General features: G+C 46.7%; 1 protein-coding gene across 1 annotated transcript; it reads right to left on the reverse strand.

The window, feature by feature from the left end:
* Positions 1-2,851: 2,851 nt before the first annotated feature.
* On the reverse strand, positions 2,852-12,588 carry SNRPA1 (small nuclear ribonucleoprotein polypeptide A'). Its single transcript, XM_075896923.2, has 9 exons — positions 12,406-12,588; positions 9,812-9,959; positions 9,030-9,108; positions 6,539-6,585; positions 5,813-5,915; positions 5,200-5,279; positions 4,609-4,684; positions 3,826-3,919; positions 2,852-3,130 (listed from the first exon to the last, which is right to left on the reverse strand). Exons 1-9 carry the CDS (start codon positions 12,485-12,487, stop codon positions 3,072-3,074), a joined length of 768 nt encoding a protein of 255 aa, XP_075753038.1. The 5' UTR covers positions 12,488-12,588; the 3' UTR covers positions 2,852-3,071.
* Between the last annotated feature and the right edge of the window lie 1,355 nt (positions 12,589-13,943).

A 13,943-nucleotide genomic window follows, 5' to 3' on the forward strand; every position in this document is an offset into this window, starting at 1 on the left:
CAATCGGCAGACAGCGCTGCTGCTGACGGCCAATGGCCATACAGAAGGGGGTGGAGCTGAGCAAGGCAGGGACCAATCCAAAGAAGAGGAATAAAAGCTGCGGCCAATCAAGGGACAGGAGAGGCGCCGACACGTAAGCCAATCAGAAGGGGGTGCCGGACGTTCAGCCCAATGACAAGCCACAAGGAAGGAGGCTGCCCCTCCGCCAATCGCAGGGAAGAACCACCCTGCGCCAGGCTCTATCAATGTTGAGGTTTCCCGGAGCGCGCCAAGCGCGCGCCCCACTCCCCGGGTTCCAGCTGCCTCCATCACTCAGCCCCCGGGGCTGGTGGCCCTCGGTGTCTCTCCGCAGACCTGGACGTTGCAGCCTGACTTGCAGGAACAGGGCCTGGCAGCAGCTTGTCCTGGTCTGAGCAACCGAGCATTTATTCCTCTTTGCATTTGCAATGCATCCTGCACTGGACCAGCGCCAGCCCTTGGCACCTGGCTCGTTTACACCCCGTCTGTTGCCTGAGGCAGCCATGATTTGGCGCTTGTAACACCTACCCCTTCACCTCAAGCCTCCTTCACACTAGCATCAGCTTTTTAACAAGTCCCCCTGCGCCTCTCTGCCTTCCTTTGCTGGCAGAGTTGCTGTGGGTCCGGGTTTGAACTGGATGGTCCAGTATTTGAGCTTTTTGTTCAGTAAATAAATTGAAAAAAAATAAATGTCCAGTATTTTCTAAATAAGATGTAATGTAGCTTGTGATGTAATATCAGGTGTGTCTGGCGTTTTTGTTAATAGCATCTGGCAACCCTATTTTAATGCAGGCTGCAGCATATAGATCTTGTCAGATGGCTGGCTGCTGTTACTTTTGGCATTGGGTTCCTCATAGCTAATCAAGACACTTTGCCTACATTCATTCACCTGTCCTGGCTTCCTAGTTCGCCTGTATGGCTTCATGTCATTTTAGGGTTCCCCGTGATCAGTGTTCCATGTTCTCACATCTAGAACCCCAATCCTAAGGAGGCTTGTTTTGTTTTTCTTTTTTATAGCATTAGTTCATTACAGTCTGTGCTTCATTGGTTTACAATGGTAAGAGCCTGCAATCATAAGTGTTGTTGTATTAGCACGCCACATGGCTCAGCATACTACTCTTTAGAAATCCAACTGACTAGCTGACTCACACCTTTTAAAAGCATGCTTCAAGCCCTTGGTGACTGAAAAGGTAGTGTGGTGCAAGATGTCTAGGTAATCTTCCATTACAGTCTCTCTTCAATGGGCGATTGCATATGTAGTGCAGTTATGCTACTAGAATATCTCCTCGGGTCAGTTCATAGATGGGAGACAGCTTCACAGTAGCAGGTTACATGAGTTCTGATGAGAAAGATGACTGCTGAATTAATGGACCAATGACCTAATTTCTACTGATACTGCCATCTTTTGAGTCCTGGCCCTAAATAACTTTATTTTTTAAAAGTGGAATAAGGGTTAGCAACCTGACTAAATTCAAACTTCGGTAATTACATTTTAGCTAACCATTTATAGACCATAGGTAAATTTATTCGTGTGTCAATTTTGCTTTCCCATCAATTGTGTGTATAGCACTGTCAATATTTATATTCATATTTAATAACTGACTTTAAATCACGTGAAGACTTCAGCAATAGCTAAATTTTAAGGAAACAATGAACAACGAGAAGTCCTGTGGCACCTTATAGACTAACAGATTTATTGGAGCATAAGCTTTCGTGGGCAAAGACCCACTTCGTCAGATGCATGCAGTGGAAATTCCAGAGGCAAAAATATACAGGCATAAGAAAAGAGTTCCACTAGAAGTGGGCCTTATCCTCCCTGACTGAACTGACCTCATTAGCTCTAGCCTTACTCTTGACTGGTACTCTTTTCTTATGCCTGTATATTTAGACCTGCCTCTGGAATTTCCACTACATGCATCTGACGAAGTGGGTCTTTGCCCACAAAAATTTATGCTCCAATATATCTGTTAGTCTCTAAGGTGGCACAGGACTTCTCATTATTCTTGCAAATTCAGACTAACACGGCCACCCCTCTGATACAAGGAAACAATGAGAAGTCCTATAGCGCCTCAGACACTAACAAATTATATGTCTATAGATATCGTGTATCATGGTCAAAACCAGGGGTGGGCAAAAGGGCCTCTGTGGGTTGGATCTGGCCCACCAAGTGGGTTGATCCTGCCCATGGAGGCCCTGCCGCTCCCCTGCCCCCAGGCCAATTAGGGCCTCGGGAGCGCATGAAACTTCCTCCCGCCCTGCAAAGAGCATGCTGCACTTCGAAGTGCTACACACTTCTTGCAGAGACATCATGCGCTTCCATGCCCCCAAGCCCTGATTGGCCTGTGGGTGGGGGAGCTGCGCAAAGTTTCCTCCGCCCTGCAAGGAGCGCACAGCACTTCAAAGTGCTGTATGCTCGTGCAGGGTGAGGGCAGGGCGAAGGAAGCTTCACGGAGCTCCTCTGCCCCCAGGTCCTGATTGGCCTGGAGGTGGCGAGAGTGTGAAGCCTCCTGGCCCTGCCCCCTTCCAGGTTAGGCCCTGCCCCTTCTGGCCCAAAATTATTGCCCACCCCTGGTCAAAACCCACTTCCTCAGATGAGCAAGTGAGTTTTGCCCATTAAAGCTTTTACTATATTAGTCTATAACTTAAGAAAAACCCAAGTAGTCCTGTAGCACTTTAAAAACTAACACTGCTACACCTCTGAGTCTTTTAAATTTCAAGGGTGAGTTAAAGAAAAGGCAACTGAGAAAAGAGAATGTATTTTGAATAAACACACAGAAGAGGATATTTAATCAATTTTAGGTCCACAGAGCATAAATTGTCACAATAAAGCCAGTAGAGAAAGGAATTGGTGTTTTATTGGACTTCATTTACAGTATAAAATTTGCACTGGAAATTTCAAACACACCAATAGAGTGTCCAGAAAGCCCCAAGCTAACAAAAACCCATTTTTTAAAAGGAGTAATGCTGTTAACATAACACTATGTCAACATAGAAATGTATTCATAGACAATAATACAATACTAAACATTCTTCAGATCATCTGAAGATACCATTTACGATCCATTGGGAACTGTGTCTTCTTCCATCTCTTCCTCAACTTCCTCTGCAGGTCCTACAAAATGGATTCATTAGAGCTATTTAATACCTGTCAAGACTTTACAGACACTAATCTTCACACCACTCAAATAAGGAAAATAATCTTATATCCTACCTAAAAAGTAGGGATAATGATTTGAAGATCCTCATTTACCTATATTATTGGTTCAATTATTTTACTGAACAGTTGTAATTTATACCCACCATATAATTGATCTTGTCACTACCTAGTCTGATATGCATCTTGCTTTATTCCCACTGAGAAACTTCCCATAGACTATATTTTCCAGTGTCTGAAAAATATCAGATTACCCGATATCTTTATGATCAGCAAACTGACCCAAAAAATGAAGCTTCTGAGTTTGAGGTTATCAAATTTTATCCAAGCAATGTTAGTCAAATTCAACTACACTTCACAAGTATTACATCTAAAAGGGTTTAATTTGGATTAAGATTCCTGCATCTTTCACTGAGTCTACGAGTGCCTCTTTCTGATTTGTGCACCATGAAATATCTACCCCTTTTTACATACTTTAACTTTCTGGAAATAGAATAATTTTGATTAACCCTCTCCAGCTACATAACCCATCCACCACAAACCACTGACTGAGATTCATGCAAAGTTCTAAAAAATTAGGCTTTTGATTAATATTGTTTTAATGACTGAGTCACTCTGTGACAAACAGAAAAGTAACAAAAGCATATGATTACCTGTTTTTCGTTCTCTGCCAGGTATCTGACCAGACTGCAACAAACCCTTGAGTCTCTCCACTTCAGCCAGGGTCGTAGCATTTGCAATGGCATTCTAGAAAGGGAAGAACAAATTGATCAATAGTCAATGTTAATAAGCTGCTGTGATTAATATATAAAGAACATTTTCATGAACCATCAATTAAAATTGTACTGTTGACAGTAATACTATGTTGACTTGCTTTGTGGCCAAATCTAAACTCAGAACAAAATGTCACTAAAAAAACTAGAAAGACACGCAGTCAATAAAAATCAAAAGATTTCAGAAACCCAAAACGTAAAAAATACAGCATGTAAGTGATCACAACATAATTTTTCCTCTATGTCTTTGGAAAGCTATTAGTAAGCAGTTACCAGTAGGAAGAGTACCTAATGTTACTGAAGCTATGTCTAGACTGCAAAGAAAAGTCAGGAAAAAATACGCAAATTGCGAAGTGCAATTTGCGTATCTTTTTCCGCTTTTCTTTCAGAAGAGGCTTTTCCGAATTTTTCTGTCTACACGGGGCCAAATTTTGCAAAAACCTCCTCTTTCAGCACATCCTTTATGCCTTGTAGAACAAGGTTTACAGGGATGGCAAAAGAACACGTCCGCTTTTCTGAATTTTTTTCCGGAAAAGCAGATGCATTCTTTGGACGCAGCATAGCTTTTCCGGGATACCTCTGTCTAGACATAGCCTGAATTTCTGATCCCAGGCAGCTTCCCTGCTTCTGTTTTCCCTTTACATAGTGTCCTAAAAAGGTTACCTTAATTGCTTCAACATCTCCTGTGGAGGGTCCAGCTTTCTTTTTGTCAGTTGGCAAACCTGCACCTGGATTGAAACTTCAAAGAAAAATAAAGGCAATAATATTAACATCCCTAAGAATGACATCTGCTTCTCTAACTTCCAAAGTTAAAACTTTGGAAGTATTGCATTCAATCAAGTGTAGTATCTTATCTTTGTTAACAAACTGATACAATGAAGAACTGCCTCCTTCAGAAACACCAGCAGGTCAGCTTCCCCACCTCCCACTGTTTTATCTCATGAAGAGAAGCAGACCTTCTGCATTTGATTTAAGCTATTAACTTGGATGTTGCTGAACAGCTGAATGCTGCTGCATGGACTGTAAACAAGTCCCCTTTAAAAAAAAAAAAAAAAACGTTTCTGAGCAACAGTATTCACCACCATCCAAGATTAGGATGTTTTGAGCCACCATATCTGGTGATGCGCCACCGGAGATATTAAAAACACCCTGGCAACAAGCAGCATTTCAATTTATGCTCTGCTGCTGCACAGGGAAACCCAGGTGGTGTTTCTGAAGGCAAATGCCAGTTTAAATGGGTTATCTTTATCTTACGTTTTTGTTCTCTTGGCAATATCCTTTGCAAGCTGTGCACCCCGTTTGCCCTTGAACATTTTCTCTGCCTCCTGACGCTCCTACAGCGATACCACACACATAAAGTTAATTTCAATAGGAACATCATGTGCATTTTGCATTAGCTTTTTTCCTTGAAAATAAACAGGTGGAAGTCTCCTTGGGTCAGCAGAAACTGGTGTCTGAACACTAGAATTAGAAGCACTTCGACAATAAGCTTAAACTCTAAGATACTTCCCAGAGGAAGATCTTCCCCACCTTTTCGTTGTCAAATGGCGAGCAGGTTTGTATTAAGATTTCCTATTTCTTACACTAAAGATCTGCTGTTTTACTCAAGACACCGAAAAAGGGGGCAGAGAAGAGAGAAACTGTACTTAGAAAATCAAAAGAAAGCAGTAAACTGATGAAGTGAAAGGTATCCCAAAATATGTATTTCATTAGACACTAGTTTTGATGTAAATGCATCTTACAAACATTGGAAGATTAGGGGGATGGAATAGATTGCACCACCATTACATTTCAATCAAATAAAACAAGAGCAAATGTCTAACTCAAAGATCCTAATTGTACAGAGACTAGAAAAAAGACCACTTACTTTTAGTTTCACTTTCTGGAAATCCAAGACTCTTATTTGTGGGACTTTGTGGATTACATATAATCTGTAATGCTTCTTATTTGTTACAGGGTTCCTTAAAACACTATGAAGTAAAGAAAGGTTTTAAAGATCTCTCAATACAAGACACTGCTTCTTTAAAAGTTTAATATGCAAGAACTTCTTTACAACACCACACTAACTAAATGCAGTAACACTGCTCTCGATTTCTATCGAAGAGTGAGTTTTTTCGTAGAATCTAGTTTACCAACTCAGTGTATTTTACTATAGAAGATTTTAGCACAGAACTTACACACTTCTCAAAACGAAGAGAGAAATATTTAGTCGTCATATTTCTACAATAAACAAAAATCTAAACTTTATTTTTTAATTCTGGCTCGTGACCTTTATTTGATCTTCTGGCTTGATGTAATTCCCTCTTCTGAACAACATGAGATTTACATTTAATCTAGAGTATTTTGCAACAATAGAGCTCAACCTTTAATTCTGAGAAGGTAAAATATACAAGAGATGCATATGAATGCTTACACAGTACTTTGTAAACATAGTGACTGCCCCTGCCTGCCCCTCCTTTAATTCGTTAACTGGATAAACATTATGTTTAACTGGTTAACCAATTAAATGGGATTTTACATCCTTAGTAAGCATAATAGGAAGAATAGTTATACAAATTAAAAAGATCTGTTAATACATATTAAGATTCCATACCTTAGATAAGTCAATGATTTAATCGTTGCCAAAGGATCCAGTTCACCCTGAATAACAGAAACAGGGTAAATAAAACAGACTATAACAGGGTTCAAACAGGAACTAGATCGATTCATGGAGGATAGGCACATCAATAGCTACTAGCCAGGGTAGGCAAGGAGATGTCCCTAGCCTCTGTTTGCCAGACACTAGGAATGAGCAACGTGGGATGGATCACTGGATGATCACCTATTATGTTCATTCTCTGAAGCATATGGCATTGGCCATTATCAAAATACAGGATACAGGCAGTCCCTGAGTTACGCGGATCCGACTTATGTTGGATCCGCACTTACGAACTGGGCTTTTCTCGCCCCGGAACTCGCGGGCGGCGGGACCACACAGCGGTCCCGCCACCGCGTCCTCCAGGGCGAGAAAAGCTGCTCCAGGTGTCCCTGGTCTGCTGGGGAGGTCCCCAGCAGACCAGGGACACCCCGAGCAAAGCCTTGGAGGCGGCGGGGTCCCGCGCCTCTGCGGCTTTGCTCCGGAGCAAAGCCTTGGAGGCACGGGACCCCGCCGCCTCTGCGGCTTTGCTCGGGGTGTCCCTGGTCTGCTGGGGGGGGGGGGCGCAGCTAGTGCGCCCCCCCCCCCCCAGCAGACCAGGCTTTTGTTGTGGACGCCTGGTGTAGAGCAGCTGGGGTGCTGCCGGGTTGGTCCTGGGGGAACCTACCCGGCAGCGCCCCAGCTGTTCTGTCCCAGGCTCCAGATTCAGCTGCTGTTGAAACTGATCAGCGGCTGATTCCAGGAAGCTGGGGGCATAGCAACTCTGCCTCGGGCTTCCTGTAGTCAGCCTCTGGTCAGTTTCAGCAGCAGCGGCTGAATCTGGAGCCAGTTCCGACTTACGTATAAATTCAACTTAAGAACAAACCTATAGTCCCTATCTTGTATGTAACCCGGGGACTGCCTGTACTGGCTTTTCTGGATGGACGTCTGGTCTGACCCAGTATAGCTGTTCTTATGTTCTAACTTAACGGGAGTTCAAAACTTGTTATTGGAAGGTCATTAGCCTCTAGAGAAGGGGCGAAGAACCTTTTTGGGGTGGGGAGGGTCATTGACCCACAGAAAAATCAGCTGGGGGTTGCACACAAATGAGAAGCAAACGAACAAAACAACCCTCACTGACATGGCTCCCGGCTGAGAAGGAGAAAGACATCCCCCCACATACCCCTCACACACCAGACCATAGGAGGGCCCAGTCTAGTAGATTTTGTGTGTCCAGCCCCAGGGTGGGGCAGTGGTGGGACTAGAGCACCAGTGTGGGTTCCCCAATGCTGAGGGAGGCCCTGAGCCTTGGGGGCCAGATCCAAGCAAGCCGGGAGTCACATTCCGCCCCAGGCCTTAGGTTCTCCACTCCTGCTGTAGAGTCTCCAAGCACTCATAAGTAGTGATTAAATAAAAATGGTTGGTAGTATGAGGTTACTATAAAGGATATCTGACTAGAAAAATAATATATAAAGATCATGTTATTTTCAAACTATTTTTTATAGTTGGCCAAATGAAAGACTAACTTATTAGAATGACCTGTAAACATTTTTTCTAGAAATGTAAACAAAGTACTTAATCTCAAATGCTCATGGTGCATAAACATTCATATAAGAGAAAATCACTCTTAAATGTTCTGAATATCATTAGGATAAAATACTTTCAAAATAATGGGAATGGGAAGGAGGTGGAAGAGATGTCAAACAAGTTTTAGCCTTAGGCCGTAAATAGCACATGGAGAAGAATATGCAGATATTAACCCTGCCATCCAGGAATTCAAAACTGCCTCAAGTCCCATACCACGGACTAAAATACATCCTTAATTTTACCTGTGTGATGGCAATAGAGCTACACAGGTGTAATAGTAGAGGACAAAATTTAGTTTTAAGAGAGCATAAATACAACTATAAGCATTCACTAATGTATAATGCAAACATAGAAACCAAGGAAAAATATAGCAAATGATTTCTAAATAACTAGAAATAAGCCATAAAAAAAGTTTTACACTGAGCATTTCAAGGTTTTTAATTCACAAAACTGTTTCTTTCACTATGTGTTTAGACCCAGAGCAGTTTTATTTCAAAACAGAGATGTGACTTTTGTGAAAACATCTTATACAGTACTTACTTAAAGTTCCACACCCATTTCACATTTTAAGAGTGTAAGATGTGCATGAGCCTAATCAAAGTGGAAAATTAAAGAAAAATCTGACCTTTTTATAATAGAATAGCATAATAACCAGCTTCAAAAAGGTACTTTCCAATCAAGATCACAGTCCCATAAACAATCCTGTACACACTTAACTTTTATGCATTCAAACACTTCTGTTTACACATTACTGTGTTATATCTTTCCTTGAAACATCTATCAGTAATATCTTACGGTTCATTATGTGTCAAAAATATCCTCTTTATAAAAATTGTATACACATCATTCAAACTGGTTGATCTATTTTTTAGTAGTAACTTACCAGCTCCACAATGCTATTGTTGGTAAGAATGATCTCCTGAAGGTTGGGTAAAGCCTGTTCGAGTCCCTCACCAATCCGACTAAAATTAATATTTAAAAATAATCAAAGTCTGATTTATGTTGGTAATAAATGTTAATAAAAACCTGCAGACACATATTAACCCTCAAATGCAATACATGTACAAGGGGTCACTTGGTTTGGGAATCATTCACCCTGCATCAAGTAAAACAGTTTAAATCTTTATTTTGTTGCTGTAATTACCTCTGACTTGTACCCTCACTTACCACTGTCCCAAACTTCCTGATCATGTTTACATTTTTCACTGATCTGAATGTAGGAATGATAAACAAAAAACTACTGAATCTCGGCAGACTTGACCAAATCACAAAGCCCAAGCCTTGGTTTTCCTGTCCATAAAATGAGGATAATATTTATTGACGTTATCCAGGATTTAAAAGGATTGGTGCTCATAAAGCACACTGAAAATGAAGCAAACTACAATGGTTCTCCATAACTGTAACATGCTGCATTCTTCCATTATAACAAATCAATGATCATATGCAGAGCTCGACAATTACGGCAATCTACTCGCCCATGGCGAGTAGATTTTAGCCTGGCACGGCACTGCAGCACAATCAGCGCATGTGTAGCACGGTCTGCGCATGCACAGTGCGCCAAACAGGGGCTCGCTGCCACTTGTCAAGCCCTGATCGTATGTAAGTTGCAGAACTGCAATGATACAAGCAAACTGCCAATGCTGAAAGCTTCCACGTGCCACCTACCATATCCTGTTGTTATTCATCAGTAACGTTTTCAGCCTCTTCAGCAGAGGGAACCCATCCAACTTGCGGATCTCATTGTCGGAGAAATCAATGGCATCGAATTGGTCCAAGGTGGCACCCAGGTTCTCAATGACGGGGATTTTGTACCCTGCGGGGAAAGCGTCAGACCAAGGTTAAATAGAGTCGGGGGGGAGGAAAGGGGGCATTGGGGTGGAGTTGGGCCAGTCAACAAGGGATGCCGGATTCCCAGGTTAGAAGCAGCATGTGACATCACTGTCTCCCTCATGAATCCAGAGTGAAGCCTCCCTACTTCCCCCACTCTTCCACCCCAGCACAAGCTAGGGATGTCAGCAACTAGCTGAGTATCCAATAAGCAAAAAGCTTATCAGGTAGTCAAGTAGTGATTAGGGATGTTAAATTTAGATTAATTAATTAATTGAATAGTTTATGGGATTTCCATCTACTATTTGATTAGTTTATAAGGGTGCCTTTGCCTTTGAACTGAAGCAAGAGTCCAGTTCAAAAGCGGAAGCCCACCAGGGAGCGCTGGACCAGAGCACTCACCCGCTGGCCCCGCACACACTGCAGCATCTGAGCCATTTCAAAAACAGAATTGCAGCAGAAGTGGTGTGAGCGGAGACTCTACCGTTTCCCGCTGTGCCTCTACCTCACCTGCCCCCCACCCCCTGCAGAGAATGGTGCTGAGGCGAACTGGCTTCAATTCCCCCCCACTTGCTGCCTCTAGGAGAGGCAGTGGGGGGGGGGAGCAGAAAGTAGGAGCTGGTGTTGGGGGGAGCTGGCTTAAAAGCTGGTTCCCCACAGCACCATCTCTGGGGGGCAGAAACACGGTGGGGAAACAGCACGAGTAGGGACTGAAGCAGTCGCACTCACCCTGGCTCCCACTGCGGCACTTCAGCCTGTGAAATGTAGCAAGAGCCCCATAGCGCCGCAGTGGGAACACAGGGCGAGTGGGGACTGCCTGAGTCCCTACGCACCCAGTGCACCCTGCTGTGTTGTGCCCCGCCTCCCTCCACCCCACCCCACAGCCTCTATGAGAACCAGGGCCGTTCACCTCCAACAGAGGCTGCTGGATTCAGCACCAGGCAGGCCCGAGCAGTCCCAACTTGTGCTGGTCTGATACTGCGCCTCTGCATTTTAAATGGAGCAACAGCCCAGCAGCTCTTGCCACATTTAACACGCAGAGTTGCAGCACAGGTGGCTCCTGGAGCTGGCATGAGCCAGGACTACTCTGTCTCAGCTGCAGCTGGCTCCCGGTGTGATCCCCGCTGCGGCTCTGCACAGCCGCCCTATCGACTAATTGTATCGACTAGGCCAGTGGTTCCCAAACTTTTTGGCATCACGCCCCCCTTTTTGATTTTTGAAAAACCCTCACGCACCCCCTCCAAATAGCAGTAAAACTTGTTGAGGGGGGGAAAAAACTGAACAGGGCAGCAAAACTTGACTGGCGGGGGCGGCTGGGTCACTTTGCACGCCCCCCTGGAATTTCTGCACACACCCCCAGTTTGGGAACCCATGGACTAGGCCATTAGCCAGGTACCCACGATGTAAAATCCTCAGCACAAAACCCGCCCCGCTACAACTCCCCCCACATACTCCCGCCCCACACCTGACCCATCCCCCCGACATACTCCCGCCCCCGCCCCACACCTGACCCACCCCCCCACATACTCCCGCCCCACACCTGACCCACCCCCCCGTGCCCCCGCCCCACACCTGACCCACCCCCACATACTCCCGCCCCACACCTGACCCACCCCCCCACATACTCCCGCCCCACACCTGACCCACCCCCCATGCCCCCGCCCCCCGCGCCCCTGCCCCCCACCTGACCCACCCCCCCACATACTCCCACCCCACACCTGACCCACCCCCCCACATACTCCCGCCCCACACCTGACCCACCCCCCTGCCCCCGCCCCCCGCGCCCCTGCCCCCCACCTGACCCACCCCCCCACATACTCCCACCCCACACCTGACCCACCCCCACATACTCCCGCCCCACACCTGACCCACCCCCCCACATACTCCCGCCCCACACCTGACCCACCCCCCATGCCCCCGCCCCCCGCGCCCCTGCCCCCCACCTGACCCACCCCCCCACATACTCCCACCCCACACCTGACCCACCCCCCCACATACTCCCGCCCCACACCTGACCCACCCCCCTGCCCCCGCCCCCCGCGCCCCTGCCCCCCACCTGACCCACCCCCCCACATACTCCCACCCCACACCTGACCCACCCCCCCACATACTCCCGCCCCACACCTGACCCACCCCCCATGCCCCCGCCCCCCGCGCCCCACCTGTCCCACCCCCCCCACATACTCCCGCCCCACACCTGACCCACCCCCCCACATACTCCCACCCCACACCTGACCCCCCCCCCATGCCCCCGCCCCCCGCGCCCCACCTGACCCACCCCCCCACATACTCCCGCCCCCCGCCTGACCCACCCCCCGTGCCCTCGCCCCACACCTGACCCACCCCCCCACCTGACCCACGCTCCCGCCCCCCCCACGCTCGGCCGCGACCCGAGGCCCCTCCCCGGCGCGCGGCTCCCGGGCGGGCCTCACCGCGCAGATCCAGCTCGCGGTCGCGCACGGCGTTGGTGTACTGCGCCGCCTGCTCGATCAGCTCCGCCGTGAGCTTCACCATCCTGCCGCGCGCCCCGCACGCGTCCCGCCGGGCCTACAGCGCCGAGCGAGCCGAGCGCCGAGACCCCGAGCGGCACAGGCCGAGCGGCCGAGCGCCGAGCCTCGGAGCGCCGCCTCCCGGCCCCGCCTCCCGGCGCCATAGCGACGGAGGCGGCTTCCCCCGCCCTTCAGCGAGGAGTTCCCCCCCCCCCCCCTAGACACACCTGCCCTTCCCCCAGCCACAGGGTCAGCTCCCCCCTTCCACTGCCCATACAGCCAGCTCCCCCTGCACTCTGTGGGGCAGGTGCATAGAAGGGCAGTAGTGGGGGGCAAAAGATCGATCTGGCTTCAAGATTAAACTAGATATCGGCTACGTCTACACGGGCATGATTTTCCGAAAATGCTTTTAATGGAAAAGTTTTCCGTTAAAAGCATTTTTGGAAAAATCGCGGCTAGATTGGCAGGATGCTTTTCCGCAAAAGCACTCAGACTAGATGATCATAATGGTCCCTTCTGACCTTAAAGTCTATGAGGTGCCCCTCGTAAGGCAGGGACATGGGGCTCTGTGGGGGCCCTGGTCAGTGCAAGGTGCTGCTGTGATTAACAGTAGGCGGAAGGAGACGGGAGCTCTGCTCTCTGACTGTAATTTCAAGTCACACCAGTGAAATGTGAGAGCTGGGGAAACACAAGACAGGACTGTGCAGCACTTTAAAGACTCACAAGATGGTTTATTAGGGGATGAGCTTTCGTGGGCCAGACCCACTTCCTCAGATCAAATTGTGGAAGAAAATTGGCACGACCCTATATACCAAAGGATACAATTAAAAAAAAAGTGAACACATATAAAACTGACGCTTCAGATTTAAGAACAGAGGAGGAGCGAGGGGGGAAGGTTCGCCAAAGAATCAATGCACACGAAACAGACAACAATCAGAGCCACAGGGCCATAGCCACAAGAATGATCTAAGGTCTAGAAACATGCCTTGTAGTGAGAACCCAAGCAAATTCAATCTAGTTAGACTAACAAACTAAAATATGAGATTATAATAAATACCTACACAGGGAAACGCCTTCCAATAGTACAAGGTGCCACAGTCTACAAGACAAAGGCTCAACAAGATTGAATGTTAGAAGCTGAAGCTCCGGTAATTCAGGTTAGAAGTAAGGCACACGTTTTTACAGAGAAGATAATTAATCTCTGGAACTATTTACCTACGGATGGGGTCAATGCTCTATCACTTGAATTCTCTAAATCAAGATGAGAGGTCTGCCTAAAACAATTTTAACTTATGGGCTTGACGCAGGAATCATTAGGTGAAATTCTCTGATCATCAAGGTGCCTCTTGGCCGTACAAACCTGTGGATTTATGAGACAAGGTAATGCATTCATTTTTCAAACTGCGTTGTGTTTCTTGTAGGCAAAGTGCTTTTGAGCAGCAATAAAGTATTTGAGAAGTCTCTTCTTTGACACACGGTCT

The sequence above is a fragment of the Pelodiscus sinensis genome, chromosome 14 (assembly GCF_052426305.1).
Source record: "Pelodiscus sinensis isolate ZL-2025 chromosome 14, ASM5242630v1, whole genome shotgun sequence".
NCBI lineage: Eukaryota > Metazoa > Chordata > Testudines > Trionychidae > Pelodiscus > Pelodiscus sinensis.